Below are 17508 nucleotides of genomic sequence, written 5' to 3'. Positions count from 1 at the left end.
CATTCAAAATATTCAGCCCTAGATAACACAAAGGGTCACGACTCCCTAGGATGATAATGGAGCTCTGGAGTGACATGAGTAGAGCAGCAGTTACAACTGTAAGCAGAAGGCATGGGGGTAACCTGCACAGAGCAGCAGTTATAACCTTAAAATACTTTGCTGAGCAGACTGGATGGGCCATTTGTGTCTTTTTCTGCTATCATTTACTATGTTGCATACATTAAGCAGTCTCTTCCTATTAATTGCATTGCAATAGATGTTCCTTTTGTTTTTAATATACTGAAATAAGGAATCTTGTTATCAGATGTCTGCCTGCTGCCCTGGTTGGAAATAAAGTCTATTTCTAACAAGTTCCTGTCCTCAGACATAGTTTACTTTTTTTGTTTGGACAGTGACAGTTTCAGATTGGATCATTGTAAAACATTCAGGGTCAAAAGGGGAGAAGTGTGTATCTTGTACCATTTAGAGGAGATCTTTTGATATTTTAACCCACAAATGTTGCACTTTTTTTAATAGAAACATAGAAGTGACGGCAGAAGAAGACCAAACGGCCCATCCAGTCTACCCAGCAAGCTTTCACACCTAATTATTTTCATACTTATCTGTTACTCTTGGCCCTTATAAGTAACTTTTTGGTTCCAATTCCCTTCCACCCCCACCATCGATGCAGACAGCAGTGCTGGAGCTGCATCTAAGTGAAGTATCTAGCTAATTGGTTTGGGGTACTAACCGCCATAATAAGCAAGCTACTCCCACGCTTGTTTACCCTGCCTGTGCAATTCAGTCCTTGTTGGTTGTCTGAATATAAATCCTCTTTACTTCATTCCCCCCTACCGTTGAAGAAGTGAGCTGTACTGGATATGTATTCCAAGTGAAGTATCAGGCTTAATTGATTCGGGGTAGTAACCGCCGTAACAAGCAAGCTACACCCATGCTTATTTGTTTACCCAGACTATGTAATTCATTCCTTGTTGGTTGTTGTCTGAAATAGGCATTATAAAGTCTGTTAATGCCTCTCTGTACCAGATGATAAAACACCTTCCTCCTCTACATTTCTGCCCTTTTTTTTCTTTCTTGTAGCAGGAATTAACAGCACTATGAAGCCTGTGGAGCAATGTGTAGCTGAATCTTTGCCTAACCACTTTTCCTGCAATATGACCATGTCATGGTTTATCATAGTCTCTGCTTTTATTTTCAAAGAATGAGGGTGTCAGACCCTGGATGTTCCAGCTTCTCATATTTTGAGCTGTTATAATATACAATTTAGTTATGTAGTGACAAATTCAATTACAATACACTTTCTAATAGCATCTCCTGTTCATGTGTTGGCAATGCAGGATGATTAGCATTGCCTTTATGTCCTTGGTATCTGTGTCCAGTCCGTGTCCAGTTCTCAAGATCCTTTCCACTGGGCACTGTTGACCCCTAGTGTGTTCTGTACTGACACTATATTGGGTGAAAGTTTTATTAATTATGATCTCCTGGAAACCTATATATAGTATGTACTTGTTTTCTGATGTGTCCGCTGCTGACACTTTATCACTGGAGGTTCTGTTATTGTTGTGCCAAAAAGTATCTAATTTTTTTTTTATTCTGTAAAAACTCTTTTTATCTAGCATGCAGCTGCATGAGCTGTTTTGTGTATGTACTGGAGGATCCAAGAATTTATTTCTAAGTGGATGTGTGTATATGAGGTAAGGAAGGGGTGTGAGTGCAATATGTGCGGTGTGTTTTGTATGCTAAACAGATGACTGCATCTTGTAGTGCTACCTGATGTTGTTTTCCAATGCAGCTGCTATCCTGGCCGTCCTACGATTACATCGTTATGCAGATGTGTGATGATGTTGAGATTTTCAAAGCATACAACATCATTCCTTCTTGCCATTCTCAATTACCTTCTATTGGTGTCTGAACCCTCATTTGTACTATTCCCCCTCCACGTGACCTTTTTCCAGTTCTGCATCTTAAAACATTTAATCAATTCTGGGCAAAGCCTTTCCCATGGTAGAATTGGGATTTCCATGGGAATCTGTACAGTTTACTCAGGCTGCATTTTCCTTGCATGCTTGTATTCAGGTACAAATGATATTCAAAACCTGTTCTTTACCTCCTTACCTGTAGTTTTTCTTTCATGCATTCACAGTGGGCAAAGAAGCACTTTATTCAGTTGGGTATCTCTAAAACTCCCTAACATGTCCAGCCGCTGCCTACTCAAATTTCATATCCCATGCTCATTGATGGTGTCTGACAGCAACCACAGAAATTGAATCCCTCACCGGATATGATGGCAGGAAAACCATCTGGGTACCAAGATTTAACTCCAGTGGATTTCTACTGATCTGACACAGCTGCACATACCCTCAGCTCTTAGTACAACACCAGCTTTGATTTTCCACAGAATGACTTTATTTACAACACATAACTTAAGGTAGATTGTACTTTAAGGACAGCAAAAGCCAACACAAAAATCTGAAATGAGTTGTAGCAGCATTACTGTCTGTCTCCTCCCAGATTAAAATACATGACCATGGGAGAAAAGACATTTACAAAGCAAACCGGGCACTTGGGATTCTACTTGCCTAACCATTTAACACCTTATAATATATTTTTATACAGATTTATCTCCCAATAAAAATATTATATATATATTAGATTTATATATGAAGAAGTGGCACTCTACAGTGGTAGTTGTTGAATGAAAGTTGTACTGGCTTATGGCCTGCTTCACTGCCCCTTTGAGTGCCTGGGAAAGATACTTTATTACACTGTGCTTTATATTGGATACCTAAATTTGGGTAATAAAAATATCATTATACCTTTTTCTTATCCCTTTGGGAGTTTTCATGTCAGCAGGGAACCGTAAATGCACTGCTGGACATCCCACAAGTGCCTCTATTCAGCGGCGGATTGCCCTATTGGGGGAATCGGGCATCCCCCGGTGGGCCGGTGGCTCCAGTCACATGGTCTGCCGAGAGCGGTCGTGACAAGAGCCGTGCTCAGCAGACTACGTGGTATCTCCTGGGCCGGCCTGGGCGGTGGATCCCCAGGCCGGTCATCATCAGGAATCCGCCCCTGCCTCTATATGTACATTTCTGAGATAAAGTTTATATTAGACACTGGAACATGATTGTTGGGGTCTTGAAGGAATGTCCGTTCTTTCTTTCGACCAGTGCCAATGGAGAATGGATCTGCTGCAGCCTCACTAACAAGGCATCGTATCTGACCTTGACTGGGACCAGCGGATGGAGGCACTGCAAGTCGTAAATGGGTTCTGAAGGACCTTCCTTAGTATCTTCTCTGTTTTGGCCATCTTCTTTATAGTCCCTTTATAACATGGTGGTGGTGATAGTGGTAAGGGGAAGTGGATGATGCTAATAGGAGAGGCAGAGGTGACGTGACCCAATCCAGCAGGAGATGAGGGCTGTGTGCTTATTTCTGAGGCCTAACCATGGTGCGGTAGAAGAGCAGGATCTCTTCAGTGGAGGGACAGGTGTATTTAAACTCCTTTAGTTCCGCTGTGTTACTCAAGTATCTGGAGACGCCCTTCAGATCCTTGGGGATGTCAAACTGCCGGTAATACTTGCACACAGTCTGTTTGGGGGGAGGAGGGATGGGAGAAAGAAGTGGAGGGGATAAGTTTTAGAATTTTTCTTTTGGTAGAAACTTTAGGCAGTATCAATGTAGGGCTACTACTTAAAAAGGGCTGCAATCGCAAATAAGAGTGAGATTGGCAAAGTTAGAAAACAGATCACTTTACGCTGTTATGGGTGTTTATACCACAAATTCATTGTTAGTTCACGTTAACCTTGGCCTGTCAGTGAAGTCATATTCTATTCTTTGTGACATCAGTTACCTCTGTAACAGTGAACTGTGCTGTCACAGCTAGTGGGTGGACAAGGGAATGTCGAAGGCATGTCTAGAATAGGAATCAGACAACAGCAGCCAACTAGACCCAGTCATCTATGCTAGGGAAGAGCCACAAGTAGATATAAATATTCCAGCAGGGCTCATGGAATGGCTTAGCACTAGCCCTACCAAGGACAAGGTCCAATTTTGGTTCACAAATCACTCCTTAGGGCCACCAGTGTTGCCACTTGCCATTTCTTCATCTTAGAGGCAGGAGATAAATGAGTCTCTGCCTAACCAAATTCAAATCACTTTACTCCAGTTCAGTGAGAAATTAAAGTGGCATTTGCTTTTCTCATGAATTTTCATACATCCTATTAAATGGTGGTGTGTATAGTGTGAAAAACCCATTCAGTGCTTACAAGTCCACATGTTGGGCTGGAGGTGGAGAGACTACAAAAGGTTGTAGGCATTGTTCTTCATTGACCTCTAGGTAGTTGAGCCAGGGTTCTCCAGATGGCTCTCTAGGTTTGGTGCTAAGGGGCAGGAGGTTGGCTTGCAAAGTACTTACAGTAGCCTAACCTTTTCTGTAGACTCCTGTTGGAGGATAAGATATAATGGAATAGTGGGAAATAGCATTCCTCCCCACTCCCAAGATCTCTGAATGATGATTATAAGTGATCATAGTATGATATCACCACCCTAGTGTTGTGATGTGTCTTAGTCCCTGTGTTCCTACATTAAACCTATAGTGAACAAAAAGAGGAGATTAGAGAGAAAAGCCGTGGCAGAATCAATTAATAAAAGGGTCAAGAATGGTGCTATCACACTCCCAACTGGAAGAGAAAGGTCAGCCGTTTTCTAGTTGTATCAGCATTATCTTTTCAGGATACTCCATTTATAAATTCCCATGGAATGCATTTATCAGACCAAGATAGTGTAAGCATGGCTTAAGCATGATGAGCACAGCAAAATCAAGCAGATTGGAGCTTACCCTGATGATGTGGAGCTTGGGCAGCAGGCTGCAATCAGCCAGCGTTATCGTGTCTCCATCCAGGAATTTTCTCCGGCTCTCCTGGAGCTGTGGCTCACTCTTCAGTTCGTATTCCAGAGGGGTGCACAGATACTTGTCCAATTTCAACAGGGACCTCAGGAGGTTCTTCTGGAGAGCTGCAGACAAAAGCAGACATTCACCAACTTGTTAAGTTGGGCCCCAGGATTCAGGATAGAGCCTTGGCTACCCAGCCCAAAAGTCCAGTAAATGTGTCAATAATTAAAGTGGTCCCCACTCTCACTTCACCTTCAAGTCTTTCCTGAAAACACACACCGGGGTAGTATTCTAGTCTTCTTAAAACCATCATTTACTCTGCGACTTTCTAACCTTCCTCCAGTGATTCCTCAACCTGGTCCCAGAGGACACCTCCCACCACCCAAAGGTTTAGTTTTAATGGTAACTAAAATATAAAAATTAATCTACGCAAAGATATCCTTTATGCAGAAACATTGCAGATATTTTGAAAGCCTGATCTGTTTAGGGGTTAGGTAGTTTTGGAGGACAGAGGTGAGAACCACAAGCCTACCTGGAAACTGTCCCTATTCTCATTTCTCTTGTGGCTTTACCCTTCTTCTCTCTCAGATTGTAAGCTCTTCAGGCCAGGAAACGCCCTTCATGCTCCAGTAATGTTAGGATCTGTGTGTCCATCTCTGTAAGGGCTGGGTAAACTGTCTAACTGAATTAACAGTGTGTATACTTTCACCTAGGCAAATGTAGGCAGGCTCGGGAGTGGGGTTACATTAGTTAGGCAACAATAAAGCATAATCTTGCAATTCCAAATCTACGCACAGCGTTCTCCTCAGAAAAAAGCAGGTGTAAATCTCCCCTTTGCCTTGAGCCAGTTTTTGTGGCTAAAAGTCTGTGACCAGTCCTGAAATTTGCTGCACCAATGTATCATAGGGTCTGTAGGCCCTTTGAAAATATATGTATTAAATTTCACTTTTACAACTGCCCTTCTCCAATAAATCAAGCCTAGAAGTAAGGCAATATTGTTTAACAGATAATGTTTTACTTTGCTAAAGAGGATTTCCTTTCCAAATGCTGCTCCCAGACAGATCACAAGGAATGCTGCCAGGGGTGCTAACATCTGATCAACTGACTTGTTTACAAGTAGGGTGTACTAAAGCTTTGCAAACAGTAGATTTAGGCCACTGCCAGCTTTGAATTGTCACATTGCATGCTGGCTTTTTATATTTCTTTGGTGCCATGCGTAATACGTTTTCAGAGGGAACAGTCAGGTTTCTACAAGTGGGGTGTTTTTCCATTGCCTAGTCAGGGCACAGACCTTGGTTTTGCACCTGGTGATACACAGTACATGCCTGTCGAAAGGAACAGGAGAGGACGATGCCCCTTTCTTCCTGCTGCACTCTCTCATATCGGTGCTAGCATTTTGTTTCCCCCAGCAATGCTGTTCCCAGACACAGGTGGCTTGAGCCCTGAGGATGCTGCCTGGAATAACCCTGCCATGGCTTCCTCTTTCATCATTATGGGATAAAGTTGCAACTTATCAGGCACTGACTCGGCAGAATGGACTAATTCTGTTGCTAGGGAAGGAAAGGCTAATACTACTGTCTTTTTTTTTTAGAACTGCTAAGGTAAGCAGAGTTGCTTTTGTTACATTTTTTTCTGTGATTAATAAAAAGCCTATCAGAAAAAAAGCCTATGAGAAAAAAGTGGTTGGTAGCTGGCCAGAGCCTGAGTCTGTTCTCTGGCCAGCTACCGACCACTTATAGTACCACACTGTGGTCTAGCCAGCCTTCTTTAATCCTCCTAATTGCCTCTAAGACATGGGCCAAAGTATAGCTTGAAACTATCACCTGGGTGTGTAATGCAATGCACCTGTACCATCCTGGTGTGCCCCCACTAGAGCTATTGCCTGCCCCTTCCTCATCTACCTACCTCCAGTGTGCTGTCATGGAGTGATAGTGTTCTGACTTGTCCAGATGTTGCTAGTGAAATGGATGCTACCTCTCTTCATCATGGTTAGCTGTGCTTGCAACCATGCACAGTCCCAAGTGTACAGGGGTGGAGATCATGCACCTTCTAAACGTTGTCCTGGAGGGCATTTTTAATTGGGGATCAAGAAGTGGAGCAGTCACTTAAATCCCAGGTTCTCACCCACTAATAGGGATCAGTCATGCATGGAAATCTTTTCCCTGATTCATTGTGTCCCCTCTTTTAATGCTGCATAGCTTTTGCCCCAGGACAGTGATGTGGACCATCTTATCTGCTGATAAGGGGGTGGAGGTTGCTGGCCGGCATCCTCACTGGGGAAAGGATCTGGGGATCAGTTTAAGAGATGCATTTCCCCATTCCTGTGGTTGCTTTGAATGGAGGCCAGGATCCCCAGACTTGTATCAACCTCCCCTGAAATCAACACTTTTGCAAATGGTATTGTATAGCTCTGTTTGAAAGATGGCCAAGTATCTGAGGGCCTTCCAACAGTGGGTTCAGCAAAATGCTGATCCTCCATAGAACTAAAGTGCCTCTACATATGTGATTCTTTGCAGGTTATACTTATTACTTTATTTAACATAGTTCACGAAATGAGAAGCTTAGGCGTGAGTGCCAAGGTAGTGGCCTGGATTGCAAACTGGTTGACGGACAGAAGATAATGTGTGATGGTAAATGGAACTTACTCTGAAGAGAGAGCGGTGTTAAGTGGAGTACCGCAAGGATTGGTGTTTGGACCGGTCCTGTTCAATATCTTTATGAGCGACATTGCAGATGGGATAGAAGGTAAGGTTTATCTTTTTGCAGATGATATTAAGATTTGCAACAGAGTAGACACGTCGGAAGAAGTGGAGAGAATGAGACAGGATTTAAGGAAGCTGGAAGAGTGGTTGAAGATACGGCAGCTGAGATTCAATGCCAAGAAGTGCAGAGTCATGCATATGGGTTGTGGAAATCCGAAAGAACTGTATTTGATGGGGAGTGAAGGGCTGATGAGCACGGAGCAGGAGAGAGACCTTGGGGGTGATAGAGTCTAATGATCTAAAGTTGGCAAAACAATGTGAAAAGGCGATAGCTAAAACCAGAAGCATGCTAGGCTGCATAGAGAGAGGAATATCTAGTAAGAGAAAGGAAGTGATGATCCCCTTGTATAGGGCCTTGGTGAGGCCTCACCTGGAGTACTATGTTCAGTTCTGGAGACAGTATCTCCAAAGAGACAGGATGGAGGCGGTCCAGAGAAGGGCGACCAAAAAGGTGGATGGTCTTCACAAAATGACTTATGAGGAGAGATTGAAGAACCTAAATATGTATACCCTGGATGAGAGGAGGAGCAGGGGTGATATGATACAGACTTTCAGATACTTGAAAGGTTTTAATGATCCATGGTCAACAACAAACCTTTTCCGTTGGAAAAAACTCAGTAGAACTAAGGGTCACAATTTGAAACTCCAGGGAGGAAGACTCAGAACCAATGTCAAGAAGTATTTCTTCATGGAGAGGGTGGTGGATGCCTGGAATGCCCTTCCGGAGGAAGAGGTGAAGACTAAAATTGTGAAGGATTTCAAAGGGGCATGGGATAAACACTGTGGATCCATAAAGGGTAGAGGATGGGCATGAAGAGAAGAGCCATGGGGGTGGCTTGCTGGAATGGAGGCTACTACCTGGTGATTACTACCCTTACTCAATAAGCCTTCACACGGTTAATGTAACTCCAACATTTCTCTCTGCTTCAATGGCAAGGGGAAATATTGAAAAGAGGATTTGCATTCAGACAACAACCAACAAGGAGTGAACTTCACAGTCTGGGTAAACAAATAAGCGTGGGGGTAGCTTGTTTGTTATGGCGGTTACTACCCTAAACCAATTAAGCCTGATACATCACTTTGAATGCATATACAGCGTTGTTCTCTGCTTCAACGGCAGGGGGAAATGTGGAAAAAAGGATTTACATTCAGACAACAACCAACAAGGCATTGATCTGTGCAGTCTGGGTAAACAAGCATCGGGGTAACCTGCTTGATGCGGCGGTTACTATCCTTAACCATTAAGCCTTATACTCTTCTTTGATGCAACTCCAACATTACTCTCTGCATCAATGGCAGGGGATGGCAGGAAATTTGAATCAAACAGTTACCGACAAGGGCCCTGAACCTGGTGGTTGGTGAAACAGATAATTGTGGGAGCTTGCTGAGCAGACTGGATGGGCTGATTGGCCTTTTTCTGCCGTCATTTCTATGTTCTATGTATGAAATCAAATAGTTAAAGATTATTTATATCTCTTTCTTGCTTACTGTATTAATTGTAGTTATCCTGAAAACCTGACTGGTTAGGTATTTATTTATTTATTTATTTATTTATTTATTTATTTATTTAGGGGTTTTATATACCGGCATTCATGATACAATCACATCATGCTGGTTTACAGATAAACAGGGGGGTGAAAACAAAGAACTTAAAACTGGAACCTGTGTGAGGAAAGAATGCAGTTACAAGGATGATCAAAACTGGGAGGCGAGAGAAAGACAGTAGAAATTTAACATATGACAGAAGGATTATTTACAATGAACTGCAATGGCTGTACTATAGATGTTGATGGGGTGAGATTTAGTTGGAGTCCGGAAATGCTTGTTTAAACAGCCAAGTCTTAAGTCTTTTTCTGAAGGTTGGAAGGCAAGGCTCCTGTCAGAGGTCAGGCGGAATGGAATTCCATATTGAAGGTCCAGCTGTTGAGAAGGCCCAGTTTCTCAAAGTTAGATGCTGAGTGGTTTTGGTATGAGGTACCTGGAGTGCTCCTCTATATGCTTCTCTAGTGGGTCTTGAGGAAGTATGTTGTCTGAGCAGGAATTGTAGGACTAGTGGAGCATGGTCATGGATGGCTTTATATATAATGGTGATGGACTTGTAGATGATTCTGAAGTGAATTGGGAGCCAGTGTAGGTTTTTTAGGAGAGGTGATATGTGGTCTCTTCTCCTAGTGTTTGTCAGAATTCTTGCTGCCACGTTTTGGACCATCTGAAGCGGTTTGGTGTAAGAAGAAGGGAGGCCTAGTAAGATAGAATTACAGTAATCTATTTTTGAGAAAATAATTGCTTGTAGTATCGTTCTGAAACCTTGAGAGTAGAAGAGAGGTTTTATCCTTTTCAGCACCTGGAGTTTTTGGAAGCAGTCCTTGGTTGTTCGGTTGATAAATGATTTCAAATTCAGCCGGTTGTTGATTATAACTCCTGTCTCTCACTTGGGTGGTATGTGGGTTGGCTGGTGGAGTTGAGGTGGTGTTACTATTTTCTGGTGAGATGAGCAGAAGTTCGGCCTTAGGAGGGAGTTGATTTTTTGGAGGCAGTTTTCCCAATGTTCGAGTGTTTTTGTGAAGGATTCTTTAAGGGGGATCAAGATCAGGATGTCGTCAGTGTAGAGGAAGTGTTTTAGATTCAGTTCGGTTAGCAGCTGGCATAGCGGAAGAAGGTAAATATTGAAAAGCATGGGGGATAAGGAGGAACCCTGTGGAACTCCTACGGATGAGTCGTGATGGGGTGATTCTTTGTTGTGTATTCTAACCTTGTAGCCTCTGTTGCTGAGGAACGTTTTGAACCATGCGAGTGTGGTACCTGTTATTCCGATGGTCGACAGCTGGTTTAGGAGGATGGAGTGGTTAACGGTATCGAAAGCTGCTGAGAGGTCTAGTAGAATCAATAAGAAAGATTGTCCTTTATCCAGGCCCATGATGAGGTAGTCTGTCAGGGATATGAGGAGGGATTCTGTGCTTAATGCTTTACGGAACCCGTATTGGGAAGGGAATAGGAGTTTTTTTATCTTCGATGTAGTCCGATAGTTGCATATTAACCAATTTTTCCATGATCTTTGTTATGAAGGGAAGGTTGGTGATCGGGCGGAAGTTATTTGGATCTTTGGGATCCAAATTTGGTTTCTTTAGGAGTGGTTTGAGGGAGGCCAATTTGAGGTCGTCTAGGTAGAGTCCCTGAGATAGTGAACAGTTTATGATGTCAGTCATTGTTTTGGAAATGGTGTCAGGAATTATCAGGAGTAGTTTAGTGGGGATATGGTAGAAGGGATGAGAGGAAGGTTTCATTTTCTTTAAAACTGCTTGAATCTCTGTAGCGGTAATGGGTTCGAATGGTTCAAGAGATATGTTTTTGTTGGGGAGCTAATATGAGCTCGAGTGGGAGGGGGGTGTTAGTGGGCAGCTGTGATAGGAGGCTCATGATTTTGTTTCAGAAGAACAGAGCCAACTCTTCGGCTTTAGATTGTGCTTGGTTGCTAGGGATGTCAGGTGAATTGATTTGTGTTAGATTAGATACATAGGCAAAGAGGGCTTTAGCGTCGAAGACAAGGTCATGAATCTTATGCGCGTAGAAGTCCCTTTTTGATCTTAAGGTAGAGGTCTTGTAGTGGTGCAGGGCAAGTTTATAGGTGGAGAGTGTGCTGGAGCAAGGGGCTTTTTGCCATTTGCTCTCTTTCTGTCTTAAACTCTATTTTAGCTTTCGAAGTTCGTTTGTGAACCATGGTTGTCTTTTGGAAGAGTTGGTGTTGAATTTTTTTGTTGCTAGAGGGCATAGTTTATTTGCTACAGCCTCTGCAATGTTACTCCAGGAAAGGAGGGCAGAGTTAGGATTGGTGAGATCTATGAGAGGAAGTTGTGAGGCCAGTTGTTTACTGAGGTTTTCAGAGAAGCAGGATCTTCTGTAGAGAAAAGAGGGTTGAGGTGAGTGAGCGATGTTGGTTTCTTTCAGCGTGAAGCTGGTGGAAATTAGTGCGTGATCTTACCAGGGAACCTTCTTGCAAGTGAGGTGTGATGAATGCTTGATGCCTGAGTTTACAAAGATAAGGTCCAACGTGTGATCGGTTTTGTGGGTAGGTTTGTTGACTATCTGTTTGAATCCCATGGCTGAGAGGGCAGTGAGAAAAGCCTCACAGCTGGCTGAGAATGTGGGGTTGTCTACATGCAAGTTGAAATCTCCTAGGATTATCGCTGGAGCGTCCAGATTAATGTGAGTTGTAGTTATTTCAACAATGGGGGAAACGTCTGTTTCCAGGAGGCCCGGAGGGGCGTAGACGAGTAGAATTTGTAGTTGGTCTGATGTAAAAAGGCCGATTTCTAGTTTAGGGATCTGATTTAACTGGGTGTTGCGAGAATCTGAGGTCTTTTTCGGTTGCTAGTAGAATGCCCCCCCCCCCTTTTTCTGTCGGGGGAGAGAAAAGAAGTCGAAGGTCAGTGTTGGTAGTTGGTTAATTATTGCTGTATCCATGGGTTTAAGCCATGTTTCTGTTATAGCGCAGATGTCCAGCTTAGCATCTAGGAGGTAGTCATTGAGGATCAATGATTTCATGGTAAGGGATTGAGCATTAAATAGAGTTAGGGAAAATAGAGTGAGGCCTAGGAGATGGGTGATCGGTGCAATCAGGATGGGGGTGAGGGTTTTTAAGGTGCGGTATCGGGCATGCTTGGTTAATTTTCCTGATGAGGATAGACTGTGTTGAAGAATAGGGATTGGTAAAACTGGATGCATTCTGGGTTGTCGAGCCGGTAAGTTGGGGTTGACTAGTAGGGTGGTTCGGATGAAAGCTGGATAGAGGTTCCTTGGTTGGATGTTAGAGGTTGGATGTGGATGAATTCTGGAATGAGTTGGATGAAGGTTGGAATGGTATACGCCGGAATGGGTTTAATGGATGTTGTTGTGGGTGATTGTTGGAGCTGGCTTGTTGTAGCTGTTGAGAGTGAAAGTGGGAATAGGTTTGGTTAAAGCTGTTGTGGCAGAAGGCTGATGCCAGATTGGTGTAGTTGTTGTGGATGAGTATTGCAATTAGTATCTAAGAGCTGGAATGGGAGGATGTTGGGGAGAACTGGTTGATTGCTGGCATGAAAGGATGTGGTAGGAAGGCTGGATGGTTGTTGGGGGCTGATCTGGAGAAAGAGATGAGAGAGATTGTAGTCTGCAGCAGTAAGAAGTTAAGGCAAGCCTTCCGGTACTGCACGAAGGGGTGCACAAAGGGGCAGGCCCCTTTGTCGCGCACCTTTGTCGCGTGGCGCCTAGCTGGGCCCCGATTTAAATCCCGGCAAGGGCTGGCCCTGATTGGATGCTCAGTGGTGCCTGTCGGGGTTGGCTGGACCCCGGAGGGCGGAATCGGGGGCGGGCCGAGCTCCCTGACTCGGACGGGCGAACTGCGTGGTCTGCCTCACGGTCGGCGCAGGAGCAGCTCGGGGTGAGTGAATTTTTTTGATTGCCTTACCCCGGCGAGTCTTCGGTGCCGACTGCGCAGGCCTTCCCCCGGCTGTTCGTTCGGAGAGAGAGATGGTGCCTCCAGGAGAAGCTTGGGAAAAGCTACTGTATCAGACAGTGTATCTTTCCCAAAGGCATGCATTACAATAGTCTGACCAGACTGTGTCTGCTCTCAGCCCTGCTGATATACTGTATCGCTCTAAAAATAACAGCTTATAGTTTTTGTAGTACTACACATTACTAAGCAACAGCAGCACAGCAGTGATAGTTTGATAGTACACTTTCAACTCCTTTTTTAATAAAGTTTTTCTGCAACTCTCAATTCCGAGAAGCAAGGAGCTTGACTTTCTGAAATCAGTCCCACCAGTGATCCAAAATGGATTCTATTACAACCTAGCTTTCTGTTTCAATTGCAGGTGATAACAAAAAACACAATCAGGGCAGCTGGGATAGCTTTGTTGCAGAACTGCTTGAAAGCGACTGGTGCAGCTCCTTGCCTCATGCCCCACTGGCTGCTCCAGGCTGTCTGAAAAAAAAATGCACTGCTAATGCTTCCCCTATAGACGTCAAGGGATTCATTTTCAAAATCCAGTTTTATGCATATAAATGGCTGTTCTAAAACTGACCTGAGTTCAGTGCACATAAAAATACATGGACTTTTACACACACGGAGAAGAAGCATTTTGGGAGGGCTCAGCCCTTAACCCATATCCTTTTAAAATCAAAATGTTTGTGCAAAGGTTTACATATGTAAGTTACACCCTCCAAAGTGGAGGTGTAATTTTACATGAGTTTTTGCATGTACTCAGCCGATTGCCCAAGTATTTCCAAAGCAAATCTGTGCATGTAAGTTTGTTTTCAAAATATTCTATAAAGTCTGCATGTACACTGTGCATGCAGTCTTTACCGCTGTGTGGGCTGTTTGAAAGTTATCTTCTGACAATGAAATAAATAAAAACGAAACTTTTTTTTTCTTTGCAGTGCTCCTTAATTTCATTGCCAATGAAAAAAAAAAAAAAAAAGGTCATGTCTTTCATTTTGTTTGGAAAGTAATGCATATCTCCAGTTTATAACCTCAAGGAATCACATGCTCTTCATATAGTTTTGCTCCCCAGTATTATACACACAGACTGATTGATTCTGTGTTCATCAAGAACATTTTCAGCAGACTGCTGCTTTAAAACCAGAAAAGGACAAAATATGAAATGAGGCACGTCTCCCCTGTTCCCCACAGCACTGCCCAAGTCTGTACTTACCATCATCCTGGTTACTGACAGGATTCTTGATGTAGGCTGAGAATTTGTGGAAGATGTCATTACCGGCTGTGTACGATTCCTTGTACCTGGGAGCCAGGTATGGGAAACTGAAAGACAAGCGGGCGGAGCTTCAGTGCTGTGGTTTCTCAGGCTTATGGAGTCCCTGTGCTCTTCTCTGCATATGCAGCATTCATTACTTGGCCACAAAGGGATCAATATTGAGCTTCTGGGTGGCCAGCAAAGTTAGCTGGATAAACTTAGTAGGCTGACTTGGTTGGGATATTCATCTGTATCAAAGTTAAACTAGATACGTTCATACAATGGCTTTCGGACTGCTCTCAGCAACAGCCACCTTGCATCACAGAAGAGCTCCATTGAGGGAAGACCTGCCAGCACCACTGAGGGAGGCAGGGGTGGCTCAAGGCAATCTGCCTGAGGCGAGGGAAGCTCAAATCATCGTGAGGGCCAAGCAGGGGGTTCCACTTGTAGTCTGGCACTTTCAGTGATTTGAAATGCTGCGGAAGCGGGAAAGCAGGAGTCGGAGTTCCCAAAGTGGCAGATGGAGTGCCAGTGATTTATTTTATTTATTTATTTAAAAGTTTTTATATACCGTCATTAAGTTATTCACCATCATAACGGTTTACAATAGGGCACCTATATCAAAGGAAAATATATCTCATAATTTACATGGGTGGTGCCATTAGAATTTGGTAACAAACAAGAGTTTATATCAAAAGACATTACTTGTGGATGAGTGTTAAGTAGAGATTCATCCTGAAGGTTGACTATAGTTAAAAATAGGTTGAACTAATTCCATTAAGAGCTGGAATATAGTCATTGGGTGCTTTATGCCGCTTATCTTTAATTCATTTATTTAATTTATTTAATTGCCTGCTTCGTTCTCCTTCTTGAAGGCTTGTTTGAAAAGCCAGGTTTTGAGTTGCGTTTTGAAAAATTTATGATTGCTCTGTTTCTAGGAAGCTGGCAACCCTGCCACACACCCAGGAACCCCAAGACCTGCCTCCCACCTTTCCTCAGCATTTTCCCCTGGAGAAGTGGAAGACTGGTGGATGATAGGGGGGTTTGTGTGTTGCGAACCTTATAGTCTTGCACCCTGCCCCCCCCATCCAGCCCTTACCACACCCAGTTAAAAATAGTGCATTTATAATAACAGATTTTACATGGGAAAGGACATTCAAAAGTATAATCTTCTGAAGTAAAAATATCACATCATCTATATTTTTACATGCACTGCTGTGATGCCAACCAGAAAACCCTGCAAAAAGATATTTGGAACTCATATGATATTAGGTCTATTGTAAAGTGTGTTGAGTGTGGACCTAGCTCTCAGAAAGCCTTGAGTAAACTGAATTACAATTAAGTAAACATCCCATACCAAAACAGCACTAACTGCCAACACGGAAACAGTAACAAACCTACCTATGAACAGGAAACACTGAATATGTTATACCAGGTCCTAAAACACCAACATGCCTGCTATTAGGAAAACAGAATAAACTAAGCTACTACAGATCACTGCACAGAAACTACAAGCACCTACAGACACTACACAGACACCTCATCTCAGTCACACATGCAGACTACAGACCAAATACAGAATTAAGTGATCATAAAGTCTAAATAGAAACGTGCAGACAAAAACTGAACTGGAAACTGCAAGAAGCCAGACTCTGTATGCAGTACCAAAGTGGCCAAAAATCATTACCATTCCTCATAAAACAATAAAATTAAATTAAAAAATTCATCAGTCATAATAGTACAACCATACTATTAAAAAGAATAAATATTTCAAAACGTTGACAAATATAACATCATTCAATCATTAAACATACAAAATTTGTAAATGTTCTCAAAAACTAATAAAATGTTTCAAAACAGCAGACCCTCGCTCATTCTTTTCTTTTGGAAAGCACAAGTGGCAGCCCACACAGCCGACGGAAAGCCTCCTTTTTCAGATGCTGCTCCTACTCTGTCTGGCCATGATGATTGTGCCTCCTTCTCCCCACCTGGGCAGGCCCACATGACACAACTGCCTATTCCAGACCGCATAGGCAGGAAGAACAAGAACTGCAGTCGTTGCAGTCCTGCCACTACTGCGCCACCCCCCAAAACTGTAATGTCCCCCATTCATACCCCCCACATATTCTGGCTCCCTTGCTACTGCCCACCCTTTTCCCTCCCCTTCCACCTCCCTTCCCTTACCTCCCCTCATACCCTTGCTTATCTTCTCTCCTTTCTTACTCACCCCTTCCTTTCATTCTCCTCTCATTCACTCCCTTTTCCTCCCCTCCCAGTCACCCCCCTTCCCTCTCCTCTTGCTCACATCCTCTCCTCTCACTCGCCCCTTCCCTTGCCTCCTTTCTCAATCATGCCCTTTCCTTTCACTCACACATCCCTTTCTCCCCTTTGCACTCACTTCCTCCTTCCCTTCCCCTCACCTCACACCCTCTTGCCTTCCCTTTGCCTTGTCTTGCCTCCTTTCTCATGTAACCCTTCCTTTCACCCCCACTAGCTCTTCTTATTCTTTCTGCCAGTGGGGTATGGAAACCTGAGTGCACTATATCATTGGCAGTGCTGCCATGGCACCCTTCTTTCTCCCACAAGGTATGGGGAACTCTGTAGGTGCATCATCTGTTGGCGCATTGCGGGGCTCTTCTGGCCTGTGGGGTGTGGGAGCCCTGCAGGCACATCATCCAGCACTGCCATGGGGCTCTTCTTCTGGTCCAAGGGGTGTGGGAATCCTGCAGACACATTATTAACTATCTGTCTCATGGCAAGGTGAGGCAGCCACCGCAGAAGCATTTTTTTTGGGGGGGGGGGGAGGGCATATTTTGCCATCTGCCATCCTACCTAGTGGTAGAACCTCCCCTGGAGGGAGGAGTATTGGGGTGAGGGTGTATGTATTAATGGTTATTAATCACTCTACTTTCTTCACCATTGAACTTCTTAGCTCATCTCCACAAAGCACATGGCTCAAGTTATGGACAGCATGACTGCAAGCAACAGCAGCAACTAATGAGATGAGTTGGCAAGTAGTGGGGACTCTTCCACCAAGGCCAGAAGAATCATGGGCAATCTGGCAATGCCTAAAACGCTTTGAAAAGAGTTGCTTGCTGCTGCTGCACATCAAGCCTTTCGATCA

General features: G+C 43.7%; 1 protein-coding gene across 1 annotated transcript in view; it reads right to left on the bottom strand.

Annotated features, from left to right (window-relative positions):
• Positions 1-921: 921 nt before the first annotated feature.
• Positions 922-17508, bottom strand: part of CLIC3 (chloride intracellular channel 3) — a 50195-nt gene continuing 33608 nt past the window's right edge. The window contains exons 4-6 of the mRNA XM_029613481.1: positions 14346-14452; positions 4841-5016; positions 922-3591 (exon numbers count right to left, since the gene is read on the bottom strand). Of these exons, the coding sequence (XP_029469341.1) occupies positions 3430-3591; positions 4841-5016; positions 14346-14452 (445 nt within the window). The 3' untranslated portion in view covers positions 922-3429. The remainder of the gene's footprint in view (positions 3592-4840; positions 5017-14345; positions 14453-17508) is intronic.

This window comes from Rhinatrema bivittatum, chromosome 8 (assembly GCF_901001135.1).
Source record: "Rhinatrema bivittatum chromosome 8, aRhiBiv1.1, whole genome shotgun sequence".
Taxonomy (NCBI): domain Eukaryota; kingdom Metazoa; phylum Chordata; class Amphibia; order Gymnophiona; family Rhinatrematidae; genus Rhinatrema; species Rhinatrema bivittatum.
Note: the sequence above shows the minus strand (reverse complement) of the source record. Positions and strands in the feature narration are given on the sequence as shown.